The sequence below is a fragment of the Enhydra lutris genome, unplaced genomic scaffold, assembly GCF_002288905.1.
Source record: "Enhydra lutris kenyoni isolate GAN:26980312 unplaced genomic scaffold, ASM228890v2 scaffoldscaffold9, whole genome shotgun sequence".
Lineage (NCBI taxonomy): Eukaryota > Metazoa > Chordata > Mammalia > Carnivora > Mustelidae > Enhydra > Enhydra lutris.
In genome coordinates, this window is record NW_019154093.1 from 4870249 (window position 1) to 4887429 (window position 17181).

General features: G+C 47.8%; 1 protein-coding gene across 1 annotated transcript; it reads right to left on the reverse strand.

Moving 5' to 3' along the window:
* LOC111143712 (alpha 1,3-galactosyltransferase 2) lies at positions 1–15490 on the reverse strand. Its single transcript, XM_022497537.1, has 6 exons — positions 15445–15490; positions 3538–3652; positions 2097–2183; positions 1806–1895; positions 1392–1529; positions 1–688 (listed from the first exon to the last, which is right to left on the reverse strand). The coding sequence occupies exons 1-6, from the start codon at positions 15488–15490 to the stop codon at positions 1–3; spliced, it is 1164 nt and encodes a 387-aa protein (XP_022353245.1).
* Positions 15491–17181: the final 1691 nt, after the last annotated feature.

Genomic DNA, 17181 nt, shown 5'->3' on the forward strand with positions numbered 1-17181 from the left:
CTAGTCGCGCAGCACGGCGTACTCCTTGGGCGCCCAGAGAAGGCGCGGTCGGCGGATCTCGGCCCGGCGGCCGATCTCGGGGCTCCAGCAGAACTCGGGCGACAGCACCTTGGCGGGCTTGTGCAGCCAGAAGAACTTGTTGAGGTGGCTCTCGTCGTGCCAGCGCGCCTCCAGGCCGCGCTCGCGGTCCCGCTGCATACCCCGCGCGCAGTGTGACGTCAATCCGCGCAGCGCCGCCACGCTGCCCCCGAACACCGCCGCGTGGTAGTAGAAGTCGCCGTCGCCCGGCACCAGCGCGGCAGCGGAGCGCGCGTCGCGCTCGTAGGGCAGCAGCCGCCGCGGCCAGTGGTAGTGCCAGGAGTGCAGCTGCGCCACCGACTCGGCCAGCACTTCGGGCCCGAAGGCGCCGCGGAAGTGCTGGTCCACGTCCATGCAGAGCACGAAGTGCGCCTCGCGGCCCAGCTGCCCGCCCAGCGCCTCGTGCAGCGTGTGCATACGCTGCATGGACACGTCCTGCCAGCGCCGCTCGCGGGCCACGCGCACCACGCGCAGCCGGCGGCCGGGCGCCAGCGCCACGCGGGGCACGGCGGCCGGGCGCTCGGTGAACACGTAGTACACCACGCGCTGGCCCAGCATGAAGTGCCGCTCGGCCGTCTCCAGAAAGCGCGCCAGGTACTTCTCCAGGTACCTGCCGGACGGGCGGGGCGGGTCAGGCTGAGCGCGGCGCCCACCGGGATCCGGCTCCCGGCGCCGGCCCCCGCTCCACTCCGCAGTCCCCCAACTGCAGCTTTCCCGGCGGGCACAGATGAGTGCAGTCTGCTCGCCTCTCCTGCCCAGAGGGGCTCTCGGTTCCTTCCCTTGAACGTGGGCTCCCACTACCTGCCTGGATCAACAGGGTGTCGCGGCACAGAGGCTGTGCTGGCGCTTTGGTCGACTGGGGGCGTTAGCCCTTGCCTCGTTAGGGCTCTGAGCCTTCGCTTACCAAGTCAGAGCCTTGATGCCGCAGGGACCTGAGGGAGCCCAGCTAGCTGCGCAGAAGCCTGCGTGGAGACAGTGCCCCACCGGTGTTCAGCAGTTGGCCATCCCAGGGGAGGCTCAGACCCTGGGGAGCAGCGAAGAGCCCTTCCTACGGAGCCCTGTGGGAATTCCTGCCCACAGAATCAGGAACTATAATAACAGCTGTTTTCAGTCCCTTACATAGATAACCAGGATGGTCCCTGGGTGGGGAAAGAACGGTCCTGCCCTCTTCCTGGGAGTCTGGGACAAGAGGTGCTGTCTTTGACTCCTTCACTTGAGGATCTTGTGGCCCACGGGGTTCCCCAGCCCTACATCACATGCACACCTGTTCTACTCCCTGCTTGGACAGCATGGCACCCGTCCCCAGGCCTTACCTGCCTACAGCAAAGACAGTCAGACCAATGGTGAGGTTCTGTTGTAGAGCCTTTTGCTGGGCTGCAGCTGGGTCGAAGGTGCCATCCCAAATAATGGGGGCCCCCCAGGAGGTACAGGTCAGGACATCAGGCCGGGCCCTGGCCAGGGCAGGGATGGAGAGATAGGTCCATTCGTCCACCCATTTGGTGCACGTTCACTGGGTGCAAGTGACCCCAGCCCTGGGGACCCACAAATGGTTGTGTCCCAGCCCCTGTCCCTAGAGATCCCTAGCCGAGATCCGATAGGGAGTATCGGGAGATGTGTGACCTGATGGGGCCACCGGAAGAAGTACCCGGTCCCGCTGGGGTGAGGGATGAGGAGGGCAGGGCCACTGGGCCAGAGCTCTGGAGGATGTGTGGGCGTTGGCTCCTTACCAGGGATTCAGGAGACCGGTGAAGTTGTCTCTCAGCAGGGCCATTCTGGCAGAGGGGCAGACGCCCATGGGGATGAGGGCTTCCAGATGCCTGTGGGGTGGGGGCGGCAGTGAGGGAGGGGCATGACAGCCAGCTCAGGGCCCCTCCACTTTGCTCTTTGCAAGGAGGGAAAGCCCACAAGGCCAAATGTGCAGCCAAGACAGGCACCACCCCCACCCGCACTTGGAAGGAGCCGCTTTAACCCTGACCCTGCAGGTTCCCACGCTGAGCACTGGGGGAGAGGGGTTGTACCTGACTATAGGGTGCCCATACTGGAGCAGCCCTAGGAGGCCCAGCGCAAGGAGGATCAGCCAACAGAAGATTCTCTTCCAGGTCCTGGGGGTGGGGAAGGGCATTAGCAACTCATTTATATACACGCATACACATGAGAAATTGTTTATGTAATTTTAATGTTTCATGTTTATTTTTGAATACAGATCTATCCTATTCGCATGGCACAGACATTCAGAGGTACAAAAGAATATACACAGTGCAGTCTTTCCTGGTCCTAGTCACTCAGCCGCTCTGCATGGAGGCAAGCCAGTACCACTCTTTTCCTGGGCCTCCTTCCAGAAGTGGTCTGTGCATGTACAGGCAAATATAAACGTGGCAGCACAGCAGATAGGCTGTTCTGCTTCTCGCACTTTCCACTACCTCCACCGACCATTGTCTTTGAGGTTTTTCCCTCCCAGTATCCGAAGGGCTTCCTGACCCTTTTCCCCAGCTTCCCGATAGGCTGTTCATTGCATAAAGCCAAGCAATTCGAGCAAGGCCTCACACATAGTGCCAGCTCGGTACACTCTGGCTTTGCTCTTATTCTTCCGGAGCGGACCCCCACGATGCCCTCGACATCCTTCCAACTCCACTCGCTGCCCTACAAGTCTTTCCAGAGTCTGGCTCTCCCAGTCTCTTTCAAGAAGCCTGCCTGGTCAGAGGCTCCTGCCTCCTGACCGCCTCTGCTACCCCTCTTCGCTTTTCATCAGCAGGTGTCTCTAGTAGGTAGCTCGGGAGAGGCACCTCGAGGTGGCGGTGATGTGTGCGTGCCTGCATCCACCTGCCCACCATCTCAGCACATGGCCCCTCCTTCTGCTCGGTTGGCCAAGCCAGAAACCTGGCTGCTCCCCACTCCTCCCTCTCCCTCACCCTCATCTGCTGTCAGTCCCCAGGTTGGGTTGACTTGGCCTCCTTGACGCCCTCCCCAACCCTGCGCTCAGCTCCTGCTGTGCCCCCAGCCCCCCCGAGACTCTGCTTGCATGCCTGTTCCTGGGATCATTGGGACACAAATTTCTCTGCTCCCAGCCACTCCCCACACGGCCCCCAAAGCCATTCTGGAAAATGCCCGCCTGCCTTAACAGTGTCCCTATCACACGACCAATCGTCCAAGAAGAAATGCATCCAGGAGGCAAATAAGTGCGGAAATGTTCACCCTCACTAGTAACCAAAGACATACAAATTAGAACAGGCTGGCATGTTTTACCTATGAAATGAGTTTTTTTTTTTTTTAAGGATTTTATTTATTTATTTGAGAGAGAGTGTGTGAGAGAGAGAATGAGCATAAGAAGTGGGAGGGTCAGAGGGAGAAGCAGACTCCCTGCCAAGCAGGGAGCCCGGTATGGGACTCGATCCTGGGACTCCAGGATCATGACCCGAGCCGAAGGCAGCCGTTTAACCAACTGAGCCAGCCAGGTGTCCCTAAAATGAGCTTTTTAGAAAGAAAGAAAAAGAGCAGCGCTGCAGGGATACAGTGAGGTAGACACTTTCACGCTGCCAGCGGGGGTGAAGGCTGCTAGGTCTTTTGTGGGGAGCTCCTTAGCTCTGGGAATTGAATCCCCTTTTATCCAATCTCCCCAACTTCTGGGAACCTGTTCAGTATGGAAAAAGTTGGTGCATGAAGATGTTCATGAGTTTCTGCTTATTCCGGCATTCACTCTGTATTTACTAGGCACAAGCTCAGAATCAAGCACTTGCTAGGTCAAATCTTCTGAGCTGAGCGAGGCACAGATCTTGTCTTCAGGGAATGGAGTCAGGAGGATGTGGGTGGTCAGGAAGAGAGGGAAGGGATCAGATGACAGATGGCGAAGAGATGGACACAGCACAGTAAAGGCTGCAATTAGTATAATACAAGATGCTCTGAGGGCAAATTGGAGGGTGGCAACTGAGCCTTGAAAAATGGGGAGGAAGTCAGGGAGGCTTCCTGGAAGAGGTGGCCTCTCTCAAGAAGGCAGCAGAGCGGGGAGGGAGGCCTATGAGAAGAAAATGAACAATGTACAAAAGTGAGAGATGAGAGGAAGCTTGGGGTATGCACCACGCTGCGGGCCATTCTGCAGGGTGCAGTGCAGGGAGGAGTGGGGAGAGGTGAGGCGGGAGGTAAGCCAAGGCCAGATCACACCCCAACTTGGATTCCACACAAAGAGGTATCATCTTGAGAACCACTGGGAGCCCTGAAAGATACTTTCCCCAGGGAGTGGTGCAGTCAGATTTTTATCCGCAGCTGAGCTGTTGAGCCCGGACGCTGGGGGTGCGGGAGCAGGGCTGGAGGCCAGAGAGTCGGCTGCAAGCCATTGTCAGCCCTCGGGGCTAATGGCGATGTGAGCCAGAGTGTTGGTTGTGGGGGTGGGTGGAGGAGTCAGTGGTGAAGGGCTGTCAAGGCAGTGGGCTGGGCAGGACTTGGTCATGGTTCCAGGGCTAGGGGCCTGAGTGTCCCATGGGGTGGGGAGAGGAGTGAGCCGAGGTGCAGTGGTGGAGGCAGGGGGCCTGGGCAGCTCCCAGAAATGCAACTGGAAAGAGGGAGGAGGACAGGAACCAAAGGGGCTGAGGGGCAGGGATCTGTGGAGGACCATGGGTTTCTTTTAGGAGAGGCACTTGGACTTGGCTGGATCCCCACTCGAGGCCCCACGGAGAAGGCCTTGGTGGGCTGCTGCACAGGCCCCAGCAGTCAGCCCACGGACTGACTAAATCACCCTTTACTGGCAACTCTGTGGTCACATGGAAAAATGCTTACCCAGGAAGCTTCGAGGGGGAGGGGGGAAGCAGGTTCTAAAATTAATGGGCAGTATGATTATAATTTAGCAGGAATTAAAATATGCATCAGAAAATAAGACTAAAAAAAAAGAAAACTTAAAAGTGTCTAGGCAGTAAGTTACAGTAGGGTTTTGTTTTCCTTTATTTTTCCCTTCCAGTTGTTTGTAATGTGCTTATATTGCTTTTTTAATGAAGGAAAAATACAGAGTTAGCCATTTAGAAAAACAACCACCACAACAAAGCTGTGTTAAGGCTTCCTGCTGTGTGCAAGACTGAGTCTGCCCTCTTAGCCCTGTCCAGGGAAGCCTTCAGAGCCGGGCTCCCTCGCTGTCCCACGTGAAGTGCTCTCACCTGACTTGGCTTTCCCACCTCTAGAAATGGAGACTCACAGCGGGCAAACCAAGGACAGTCTTGTAGCTGTGTCAGAAAAAGCAAATGGATGTCGGCAACCCCAGTGCTGATCAGCAGGGAACTGGATGTTGAGTTAGGCACATCTATACCACGGAAAGACACGCAACCCCTAAAAGGATGAGGTGGAGGTAGGTATGTGTACTCTCTGGAAAAGAGGTCCTGATGTAGTAAATGGAAAAGGAAACAACAGTATATATAGAGGCTGATCCCACTTCTGGGAGGGGAAAGCCCCAACACCTGAGTACCCAGGCAGTTATAGACGTGCAGATCTGTAGTCTTTTATAAACATGTAGGGAAAGATCTAGATCAGCACTGTCCAGTAGAAGAACAATGTCAGGGTGCCTGGGTGGCTCAGTCAGTTGGGCATCTGCCTTTGGCTCAGGTCATGATCTGATCCCAGATCCTGGGATCAAGCCAGCCCTACAATGGGCTCTCTGCTCAGCAGGGAGTCTGCTTCTCCCTCTCCCCCTCTGTGTGCTCTCTTTCTCTCAAATGAATAAATAAAATCTTAAAAGAAAAAAAGGAGAATGTGAGCCACATGTATGAACTGAAATTTTCTAGTAGTCACATAAAAAATGTGAAACAGCTGAAATGAATTTTAATAATATATATATATATTTTTTTATTTGTCAGAGAGAGAGGGAGAGAGAGCAAGCACAGGCAGACAGAATGGCAGGCAGAGGCAGAGGGAGAAGCAGGCTCCCTGACGAGCAAGGAGCCCGATGCGGGACTCGATCCCAGGATGCTGGGATCATGACCTGAGCCGAAGGCAGCTGCTCAACCAACTGAGCCACCCAGGCATCCCGAATTTTAATAATATTTTAATTTAACCCAATATATCTAAAATATCGTTTGAATGTATAATCGATACAAAATTGTGAAGATGTTTTATATTCTTGTTTTGTTCTAAGTCTAAATACCAAATTCAGTGTGTTTTTTAGATTTGTAGCACATTTCAGTCGGAATCAGCCACATTTACTGTGCTTGGGAGCCACACAGTGCTGGTGGCTGCCATACAGGATGGCATGATTCAGAAGACGGACCAGTTAGTGGGGGGCTGAGAGTAGAGGGAGGAGGGAATTTCTACTTAATATACGTCTATCACGTTCTACCGTACAATGAGCGGGTGTTCCTTTTGTTGTTGTTAAAGGAGCAATGGGGCCCAAATGGAGTCATTCCTGCTGAGCCCCCCATCAGCAAACCAAACCAATTAGCACCTAACTGCAGTTTCAACTTGTCCCAGAAATATACCTTTAACCAGTCATCTGGAATTCCTTGGTCAGCCCTACTGAGATTCTCCGCCTTCCCCCAGAGAAAAGTGACCCTGCTTGGACAGTCCACTCTTTGCTAGAAGCTTCCTTTCCCCCATCCCCTCCTGCTATAAAAGATTTCCATTTTGTATAGCTCCTCAGAGTTCTGTTCTGTCTGTTGAGATGAGATGCTGCCCGATTTATGAATCATTAAAGAAAAGCCGGGGCGCCTGGGTGGCTCAGTGGTTAAATCCTCTGCCTTCGGCTCAGGTCATGATCTCAGGGTCCTGGGATTGAGTCCCGCATCAAGCTCTCTGCTCGGCAGGGAGCCTGCCTCCTCCTCCTCTCTCTCTCTGCCTGCCTCTCTGCCTACTTGTGATCTGTCAAATAAATAAAAAAAAAATTCTAAAAAAAAAAAAAAAAAGAAAGCAAGCCAATTTGATCTTCAAATGTACTCAGCTGAATTTTTTTTTTTTAAACAGATTGGGTGGCACCGACAGGATCAAAGGAGACTTCTGGTGGCTTTGGGGACAATGAGAAACACAGGCATGGTACCCGTGAGCCTTTTGAATTCTCTTTCTCCGTGTTTCTGAGGGAAGGCCTTAGGTAATTCCCCTTGGTTTTGAGCTCCACCGTCTTTCCTAATGTCAAACTCCTGATCTCATTGACTTTCTGGTCTGGGGCTGGTCAGCTTGAGCGATCACAGGGTTCCACCCAGAACCCAAGCCCCAAGCCCTCAGCTTAGTCTGCAATCGCCCCCACCCCCAACTTGATTGGAACTCCCAGCACTTTGGTTCTGTCCCCAGATTCCACACTGGGGCCCGCTGGTGGTAGCTGCTGGTCCCCGATCTTTTGGGCTTGTGATTCAGGCCTTCCCCCAGTTCCATTTCCATGCTGGGAATCACTGGTGGTGCACACGAGGCCTTCTGTCCACCACTACAGATGACTGCTGGCGTCCACAGGCCCACTTCTGTGGTCACTTGGTTTCTGTTAACACATATGTAAGGTAGAGGCTATCGCTAGTGGGAGTCGTAGAAGCCAGAAAGCTCCAAAAATTGGTGGGCATGGGTCGAGCATTTAAAAACTGTTACAGCACTTGCCACCTAACCTCAAAACTCATGTGTTAGGTTAGGCTGAGTTACTAGGTCTCCTGCCAGCCTTAAGAAAATTTCTGTGCAATGAGGAACAGTTTAAAGCATCTAGTAATACCCAGTCCAGCAGCACGTCCCTTTCAAGTATTAGTTTGGTTCTGAGAGACTCAAAGGCTTTATTATTATGAGACAATAATAATGATAATGGGATCCTTAAATTCCAGAGTCAAGCGTGCCATCTTCCAGCACACTGACTTATTTTATGTCTAAGAACTACAGTACTAAAAGATTGATATCTATGAAATGGCACAATTTTATTAAAGCAGCCTAGAACTACAGTTGCCATTATGGAGAACATTCCATTTAGACAAGATCACTCATGTAAGAAGTGCACTTAAAGACAAGGGTTCCCATGGTTCCCAAGGGCACCTGAGAGGCTCAGTTGGTTAAGCGGCCAACTCTTGATTTCTACTCAGTTCATGATCTTGGGGTTGTGGGATCAAGCCCCGTGTCGGGCAACATGCTCAGCTTATCTGCTTAAGGTTCATGCTCTCTCTCCCCCCTCCCCACTACCCACTCTCGCTCTTTCTCAAATAAATCTGAAAAAAAAGTGGGGGGGGGGTTTCCCAAATCAAACCAACTGAATGGGATAGATACCTATTTTATTTTATTTTTTAAAAAGATTTTATTTATTTATTTGACAGAGATCACAAGTAGGCAGCGAGGCAGGCAGAGAGAGAGAGGGAAGCAGGCTCCCCGCTGAGCAGAGAGCCCGATGCGGGGCTTCATCCCAGGACCTTGAGATCATGACCTGAGCCGAAGGCAGAGGCTTTAACCTACTGAGTCATCCAGGCGCCCCTAGGATACCTATTTTAACTGGTATACAGAAGCTTCCCAAAGGCTTCAAGATTCCAGAAAAGCTTCATTAAAAAAAATTTTTTTTTTCATTACAAAAGGCCAATGAAAATTTAGATACAAGATCATAAAAGTCTACTAAGCCATTTGTCTTCTAGCTGTAAGGGCTGCAAGGCCAGAGACTTAAAAGAGCACTTGGGTCTCCCACGCTGCACCTTCCAGGGCCCATCGTTAAAACACTGGCTCAGGGACTGATGTCTCAGTTGTAATCAGTGGAGAAGCTGGAAAGGACATTGTCCTCAAAGGCCCTGTACAAAATTTCCAACATCAATTTGAATGTCCTTTATCTACCCCCAAAGGTGGGCCCCCTTACTGGCCCCTCCCAGAGTTCACAGGTCTCCAAGGGATTCTCCCATACTGCTACCAGCAATTCCTTTAAAGAGGAAAGGGGAAACTAAAGTTAAAATTAATTTTAACAACTGGCCAAATTCTGGTAGATGCTGGAACTACACCCTCTAAACCTCACTTGCGGGGTACACGGGGTGGCTCAGTTGGTTAAGCATCCAACTCTTGATCTCAGCTCAGGTCTTGACCTCAGGGTTGTGAGTTCAAGCCCTGTGTTGGGCTCCATACTGAGCATGGAGCCTACTTCAAAAAACAAACCTCACTCCAGGAGCCTGCAAGTGGGATCCTGGGAAAGAATGGAAGAAGGCAGCTAAAGATGAGAATATTCTTACTAGAGCCAGCTCTCCCGGATCTCTTAGTACCTGGTAGAAAGAGAAAAGTTAAGTTTTCACATTGTCCCTTCCTTTCTAAATCCAGGCCACTGGTTATTTATCTCTGGAAATGGCTCTAGATCTTGTGAAGATAATAACTTTTGTACCCTTGTTGAGGATACTTCTTGGGTTCTTGGGGTTGTTGTGTGTGGGGCTTGATCCCAGGACCCTGGGATCATGACCTGAGCCACTGGCAAATGCTTAACTGACTGAGCCACCCAGGTGCCCCAATATTTGAAAGGATTTAATAGTCTGTGGTCATAAATTTGGCCAAATTGGAAGCCAATATTCAGAGCTAGATGACTTTTTTAAAAGATCTCCTTCCTTAAGCTAATGTACTGGGGGGAAAGAAAATCTTTCCAGCATAGGTGGATGGTCATGTCAGTCCTTGGATGTCTTCCAGGCTACAACTCAGTTCTCTGAGGAGTTAGAAGTAGCTATCCTGGGGCGCCTGGGTGGCTCAGTAGGTTAAAGCCTCTGCCTTCGGCTCAGGTCATGATCCCAGGGTCCTGGGATCAAGCCCCACATCGGGCTCTCTGCTCAGCAGGGAGCCTGCTTCCTCTCTCTCTCTCTCTGCCTGCCTCTCTGCCTACTTGTGATCTCTGTCAAATAAATAAATAAAATCTTAAAAACAAAAAACAAGTAGCTATCCTTAGCCCACAAATCTTTCCAAGACCAGAAATTGCAGCTCCAGAAACAAGTCAAAGTCTACCCACTCTGGGGGCTCCTGACTTGCTTAGTTGGTAGAGCATGGGACTTGATCTCCAGGTCCCAAGTTCAAGCCCCACACTGGGCATAGCATTTACTGAAAAATAAAATAAAACGGGCACCTGGCTGGCTCAGTTGGTAGAGCACGTGACTCTTGATCTCTTGATCTCTGGGTAGTAAGCCCCACTTTGGGTGCAGCGATTATTTAAAAAAATCAAATCAAATCAAAACGCACCCTTTAACAATTAACCTCGCTCCTATTTGTCTCAGAAGGCCTGTGAGTACTGTAAAAATTCTGGCTTTAGGGAACACGTGTCCTTCCTGGAGGAGTTTGCTTATTCTCCCTGTGCCTTTGAGATGTAAATGCTCTACCTGATCCTCACCAGGGACTGTCTTTCGGATTAGGCCTTCTCCTTGAAATGCAAACCTCAGGAAGTACCCTTGACCCTGAACAGGGTGTTAGGGGCCCTGATTCCCGGCCTGGCTGTAAAAATCTACATATAATTTTTGACTCTCCCCAAACTTAACTACTAATAGCCTACTAGTGACCAGAAGCCTTACTGATCTATGTATATTATATATATGTCATATGTATGATATATGTATGTTGTATGTATTATATATTGTATTCTTACAATAAAGTAAGCTAGAGAAAAGAAAATGTTATTAAAAAATTGTAAGAGGATATATTTACAGTATTGTACTGTGCTTACTGAAAAAAAATCCATCCATTATAAGTGGACCCTTGTGGTTCAAAGCCATGTTGTTCAAGGGTCAACTGTAATTCTTAACAGAAGTGGGGAGAAAAGGAGGAAAGAGGCCTGTAAAACATAGAAACTGCTCTGGACATTCCCTTGCCCCAAATCTAGTCCACAGCTTCTATTAGATTACTTGTCAAGGACAAATCCTAATCTTAAGTGTCTTCTCCATGAAGACGAATAAAGAGCTGCAGCCATCTGAGCAGGTAAGCTTAACTTGTTCCAACTCTTCCCTTATAACCTAGTGAGTTTTACATTACCATACTGGTTTCATGGCTAAAATTTTATTTTTTTTAAATTTTTTATTTTTTTGAGCGAGAGAGAAAGAATCTTGAGTGGACTCCATGCCCAGCACGGAACCCAACCCAGGCCTCCATCTCATGACCCTGAGATTGTGACCTGAGCTGAAACCAAGGTTTGGACACCTAGCCGACTGAGCCACCCAGGTGCCCCTTGTGGCTAAAATTAAAAAAAAAAAAAAAAAGGCTATAAGGTCTCTGCATCCGTCTATATGATCAAACTGTTTAGATAGGTGTATTTTCTATTACAAACCATACTGACCACATTAATTTGTACAAGAGCTTGACTTAACTGGCTTTAAAAAAAAGTAAGCACTTACATGAAGTAAGTATTCCTGAAATTCTCAGAAATATAATAGAAAATAACCCAAATACTTTTCAGCTTCATGTGATCTGGGAACATATTCAGTATTAAAGCTAGTTTAAGTTTGGTTTAATTAAGTATGTTTTTAGAGTTATCAGCATTAAATACCAAACAGGCATACAACTTTTATTCTACTTGGGTTTCACTAATAAGCTTATATCTTGGTTACAAAAATTTGTCAGCCTGAAAAATAACTTAGGATGATAACCAACTTTGATGTCTGTAATGATGTTTTTGTGGGTAATCTAACTGTTAGACTAAATCATTTAGACAGATATAAATGGGATAAGAATTTCTAGGTGAACTTTTCAGCAAATAGTTTCCAAAAAAATTTTTTTTTAGATTTTTTTTATTTATTTGTCAGAGAGAGAGAGAATGAGAGCGTGCACAAGCAGGGGGAACAGCAGAGGAAGAAGTGGGTTCCCTGCAGAGCAAGGAGCCTGATGCGGGGCTTGATCCCAGGTCTCTGGGATCATGACCTGAGCCAAAGGTAGATACTTAACCGACTGAGCCACCCAGGCTTCCCAGTTTCCAAAATCTTTTGACTCCTCAACATTTTAAAGTTTTGCTAAGGTAAGTGATGAGTTAAGTCAAACTCACCGAATATCTAGACCATCTCAAAACAAAATAACGTGTGCCACATTGGAAAATTTACTATGAAGAACATAATACTTTTAGGAATATGAAACATATTCATAAGATTGCCAGTAACAGCCCATTCACAATTGTTTAAAGCTACGAGAAATAATACAGTTCTCTGTACGAAACGAAAGCAGCATGTGCATTTTCGGGAAGAGAAGGTATGAGGAGTGGAAATGCATTTTTGTTGAGGGAAAAGAAAGTAATTTTGTCCTACAAGTAAGGCTGGTTATTTGGAATGGGAAAAACAGGACGAGATCGGACTGTAAAAAACAAGGTGGCAGATGGTGTGTACAAAAGGAATCTTGGGAAAAGGATTTTATGTGTGGTCAAGATAGCTAAGATTGGAATGGATATATATTTTAAAAAATGAATTAATGAATGTTAATCCCCAAAGTGCACAGGTACAAAATGAAAATTGGTTTCCTCTCTGTTAAAAGGATGGAGTTTTCTAAGCCTATGGGTCTGAAGCTGGTAAGACATTGTACAGGTTTTTCTTTACCAAGTGATCTGCCTGGAAACAAAAGATTTTGTCCTCTCAAAATAATTTCCCGTGTCTCATATCAGATCTCTGGTTACTTAAGAAAACCCAGACTTCTCTATAAGGAAAGCTTGGGGCTTTTGTTTTAGGACTCCTTAACTCTCGGTAAATCTCTGCAGACCTTGTAATCGTCATTATGGTTAAGCAAATAACCAAGTTATGCTTCACAACGACCTATGATCTTATTTGATCAAGTTTTTAAAAACCTCTTTATATCTTTGGGCGTGCCTGGGTGGCTCAGTTGGTTAAATGTCTGACTGTTTCGGCTCAGGTCATGACCTCAGGGTCCTGAAACTGAACTCCACATCATGACCTCAGGGTCCTGAAACTGAACTCCACATCAGGCTCTGGGCTCAGCATGGAGTCTGCTTACAAATCTCTCTCCCTCAGCCCCTCCCCCTCTAAAAATAAACCACCAAAAAGCCCCCCAAACCCTTTGATATCTTTTACAAATTCTGTGTCCCCCTTCCCCCATAATATAATTCTAAAAGAAGTCTTTTTTTAAAAAAGATTTTATTTATTTATTTGACAGAGATCACAAGTAGGCAGAGAGGTAGGCAGAGAGAGAAAGGGAAGCAGGCTTCCAGCTGAGCAGAGAGCCCGATGTGGGGCTTGATCCCAGGACCCTGGGATCATGACCTGAGCCGAAGGCAGAGGCTTTAACCCACTGAGCCACTCAGGCGCCCCTAAAGGAAGTCTTTTTAACCTGGAAGTAACTTTGAGGTTTCCATAGGATCCTTGGAAAATCTGCAAAAGAACTGTTCTCTCTCCTTATAGAAAAAGAGATGCCAAACTCATCAGGCTTATTTGATACATTAAATTATACAGGAACCATTGTCAAATAAGTAACAGGAAGCCTTCCTTATGTTGTATTTGTGTAGGTAGGTAAGTGTTCCAGAAACTAGGGCGCCTGGGTGGCTCAGTCGGTTAAACATCTGCCTCTGGCTCAGATCATGATCCCAGGCTCCTGGGATGGAGTCCCACATTGGGCTCTCTGCTCAGCAGGGCGCCTATTTCTTCCTCTACCTCTGCCTGCTGCTCTACCTACTTGTGCTCTCTCTGTCTGGCAAATAAATAAATAAAATCTTAAAAAAAAAAAGATAGAAATTATGTGGAATTCTTGGAAATCTGATATGTCCTCGTAAAATGTTATCAGTCATAATCCTGGTTATTATTTTAAAATGTTGTATGTTATAAGAAATAGTCAAATTTCTTTGTCAATTCTGTTTGACCACAGCCATTAAAAAAAAAAAAAAGATTTTATTTATTTATTTGACAGAGAGAGATCACAAGTAGGCCGAGGGTGGGGGGAAGTAGTCTCCCCACTGAGCAAAGAGCCCAAAGTGGGGCTCAATCCTAGGACCCTGAGATCACGACCTGAGCTAAAGGCAGAGGCTTACCCACTGAGCCACCCTGGCGCCCCTATCCACAGCCATTTTTAAGTCTTTTGTCATTTACAGATGGTTCAGTTGTACTGTGATGCTTTTGCAAACATGTTTCAGCTTTAAGGAGATTCAGTATAGGTTTCTAATAACTTTAAGACCAAAAAACTGAAATGGGTAAAAAATTTCAGAATAGGGAAACTGGATTCAAACAGAGTATGTATTAATGACATGGGACAGAATAAACAAGGAGTATGATTATTTTTTATGACTTTTTATCTGAAACATTGCTGGTTCCTTCATGTTTTGTTTTTCCATATTTAAGGAAACCTTTTCTCTTCAACTGTATGATTTGCAGCAATTCAGTAAAGTATACTTTTGTAGACAAAGATGAAACATGTACTTTTTTCTCCTACCTGATCCCCTCCTGAATTCAGAAACTCTTGAGTGTTCTTTTCATGACTCTATAGTTAGTTATTTGCCTAAGTTCTATGAGAATCTGTTCTCATAATAAGACACAATTGGAAGCATTGGTTATATTACCAAGGTTTTGACTGATAGGAATTCACTTGAACTATAGGTATATCAGGTAAAATTTAATGGTGAGTCTTTGGCTTGGCTTCCTGCCTGAGAGACTTTTAAAAGTTCAATCTGAGATCCCTTATGATCTCAGATTGGGTGGCGCCTAGGTGGCTCAGTTGTTAGGCATCTGCCTTCAGCTCAGGTCATGATCGCAGGGTCCTGGGATTGAGCCCCCCATCGGGCTCCCTGCTCAGCAGGAAGCTTGCTTCTCCCTCTCCCACTTGCCCTTGCTTGAGTTCCCTCTCTCAGTGTCTGTCTGTCTCTCTGTCAAATAAATAAGTAAAATCTTTTAAAAAAAAGAAAAAGAAAAATTTTAGCAAAGCAGTCTTAAGACGGGCTTGAATGGTCAAACACTATTCTTACTATACCTACAGAAATAATCAGGTCAACTTAATGCAAACACATTAGTTTAACTGTGATTATATTTAGCAAATAGGGGTAATTGTAGAGGGAAAAATTGTGTTTGCTCTTTGTAGATCCTAGATTCTGATCCTGTTTATTGTCTTTGACATCTTGTTAAATGCCTGTAAACAGAATTAGGTCCTCAATTCTTCTACTTTCTTCAAATATCTGACTATGACTTTCCAAGTGAATGTTTCCAAGTTTCTCCTGCCCTTCTGACTTGGGAGTCACCGCGCCCAGAGAGGGCCCTGAATCTCCTTGGAAGGGATTATACCAGGTCCTCCTCACTACCCTGATGGCAGCCAAACTTCAGGGACTTGAACCTTGGGTACACAGCTCACAGCTAAAGAAGGCTCCACCTGGCCGCTGGGCCTGCACAGATGCTGGGGACCCTCCGAATCACATGGACAAGGAAAAGTAGCCGACATCCAGGCAGACTGCTCCCACCCGAGGCACCAGATCAAGACTCCCTACTTTCAGGACAAAACCCTTACTTCTTTTCTTTCCTTCCTTTATTCTACCATTGGTCTGGAAAGATAACACCTTCATCTCTATCTCCTGGGCCATCGTTAAAGGGAGGTAACCTTTCAGACTTCGGGATTTGTCTTTAAAAACCCTGGTCTGGCCATGAAGACAGAATCCATTCACAATGCCACCTTCGTGGAAGTGGACTGTGCTCCCACAGGGTCTGTCTTTGTGGCAGCTTTCATCCCCTTTGGGCCTTTGAATGCCTACAGGGGCAATGCACCCTCTCTAAGAAGGTTAGCTAACAGTGCCCCTAACCGTCACAAGCAAACCCAGACACCCCATTGGTCAGCTCCCCTACATTTACATCATCAAGTTAGAAAGGCTTTTGTGATTCAGGATTTCTTCCTTTGGCAGGTCCCTAACTCCCTGGTTAGGAGTGAATACAAATGAGGCTGTGATCAGGTCATTCTCCTTAACTCTTGAAAGTGTGGCAAAAATCCAGGGCTGGAGCACTAGCTGCACAGTGAAAATCCTTAGACTCTCTGACCATAGTTGTTTTCGTTTCTAAGTTTTTATTCATTTATTTGCCAGAGAGTGAGAAAGAATAGAGCAAGAGAGGAAGCATGGGGGGTGGCGGGGGTAGAGACAGAGGCAGAAGCAGACTCTGCTGAGCAAGGAACCCAATGTGGGGTTCCACCCCAGGACCCTGGGATCACGACCTGAGCCCAAGGCAGATGTTCTATCAACTGAGCCACCCAGGTGCCCCTTGGGAGCTGTTTCTGATAATAGGGCAGTCTTTGATGAACTTTGAGCTGAGCACAGAGTCAGGGCTGTGCCCAGCACCTCCTGCTGCCCCGGGATGAACACTTCTAGGGAAGCCGAAACTCACTTCCGGAAGGACACCAAGTGAGCCATTTGGCTTAAAAAGGTAACCCCTTCCTTGGGGTCTTTCTTTGCCTTACTTGATTTTGATGGATTTGGGTCTTAGGGCCCATGGCTCCTGAGTGCTCTCTAAACAGAGAGAAGTGTCCCGCTGATGATAATCACAGTAGTAATCCTGGGGCACCGTCCTCTCTCAGAAGCTTTACATGCATGTTGGAAGGCCTGACCCCCAAGCAAATGATCTCCCTGAGACCGGGGCATTAAGAAGGGAATGGAGTGAACGTCTAACTTAAACAGTGTGAGCCTGACGTCACGACCTGTGAGTATCAAGCAGCGGGAGAGCTTCGCAGGAACGGCTGGGAAGGGCACCCACGCCTTACGGTTTCATCTTCATTAAACCGAGAATCCGATCAAAAGGAGGGAACTGTTATAAAAGAAACAGCGGGCCCCAAATGGAGCCACAGACACTCAGCCCCTGTCAGCCAACCAACATTTCAGGATCTAACATAACTTCAGTTCCAATTTCTCACAGGAATCTATCTTTTAACCGGTCAGTCTGGAATTACCTGGTCAGCCCTAGCGAAGTCATCTGCCTGACAGACCCCGAGCCTTCCCCCAGAGGAAAGTGACCCTGCTTGAAATAGTCCATTCTTTGCTAGAAGCTTCCTTCCCCCTCATCCCCTCCTGCCTATAAAAGCCTTCCATTTTGTAAGGCTCCTCAGAGCTCCTTTCTGTCTGCTGAGATGAGATGCTGCCCGGTTCATGAATCATTAAAGAAGCCAATTGGATCTTCAAATTTCCTCAGTGGAATTTTTTTTTAATGTTGTCTAACAGAAGAAAATAGTGTCTGTTTCTTCACACTCTTTTGTCCAGCTTTACCACCTCGTGTTCTAGTCACCCTGAGGGCT

Excerpts from the sequence above, each read along its gene's own strand:
- LOC111143712 (XM_022497537.1), bottom strand. The coding sequence starts at position 15,490 with ATGGCCCAGGAGATAGAGATGAAGGTGTTATCTTTCCAGACCAATG. Across the intron at positions 2,184-3,537 it reads TTTCTAAAAAGCTCATTTTA|CAGGACCTGGAAGAGAATCT; the intron begins GGGACACCTGGC and ends CTTCCCCACCCC. Across the intron at positions 1,896-2,096 it reads TATGGGCACCCTATAGTCAG|GCATCTGGAAGCCCTCATCC; the intron begins GTACAACCCCTC and ends CCCACCCCACAG.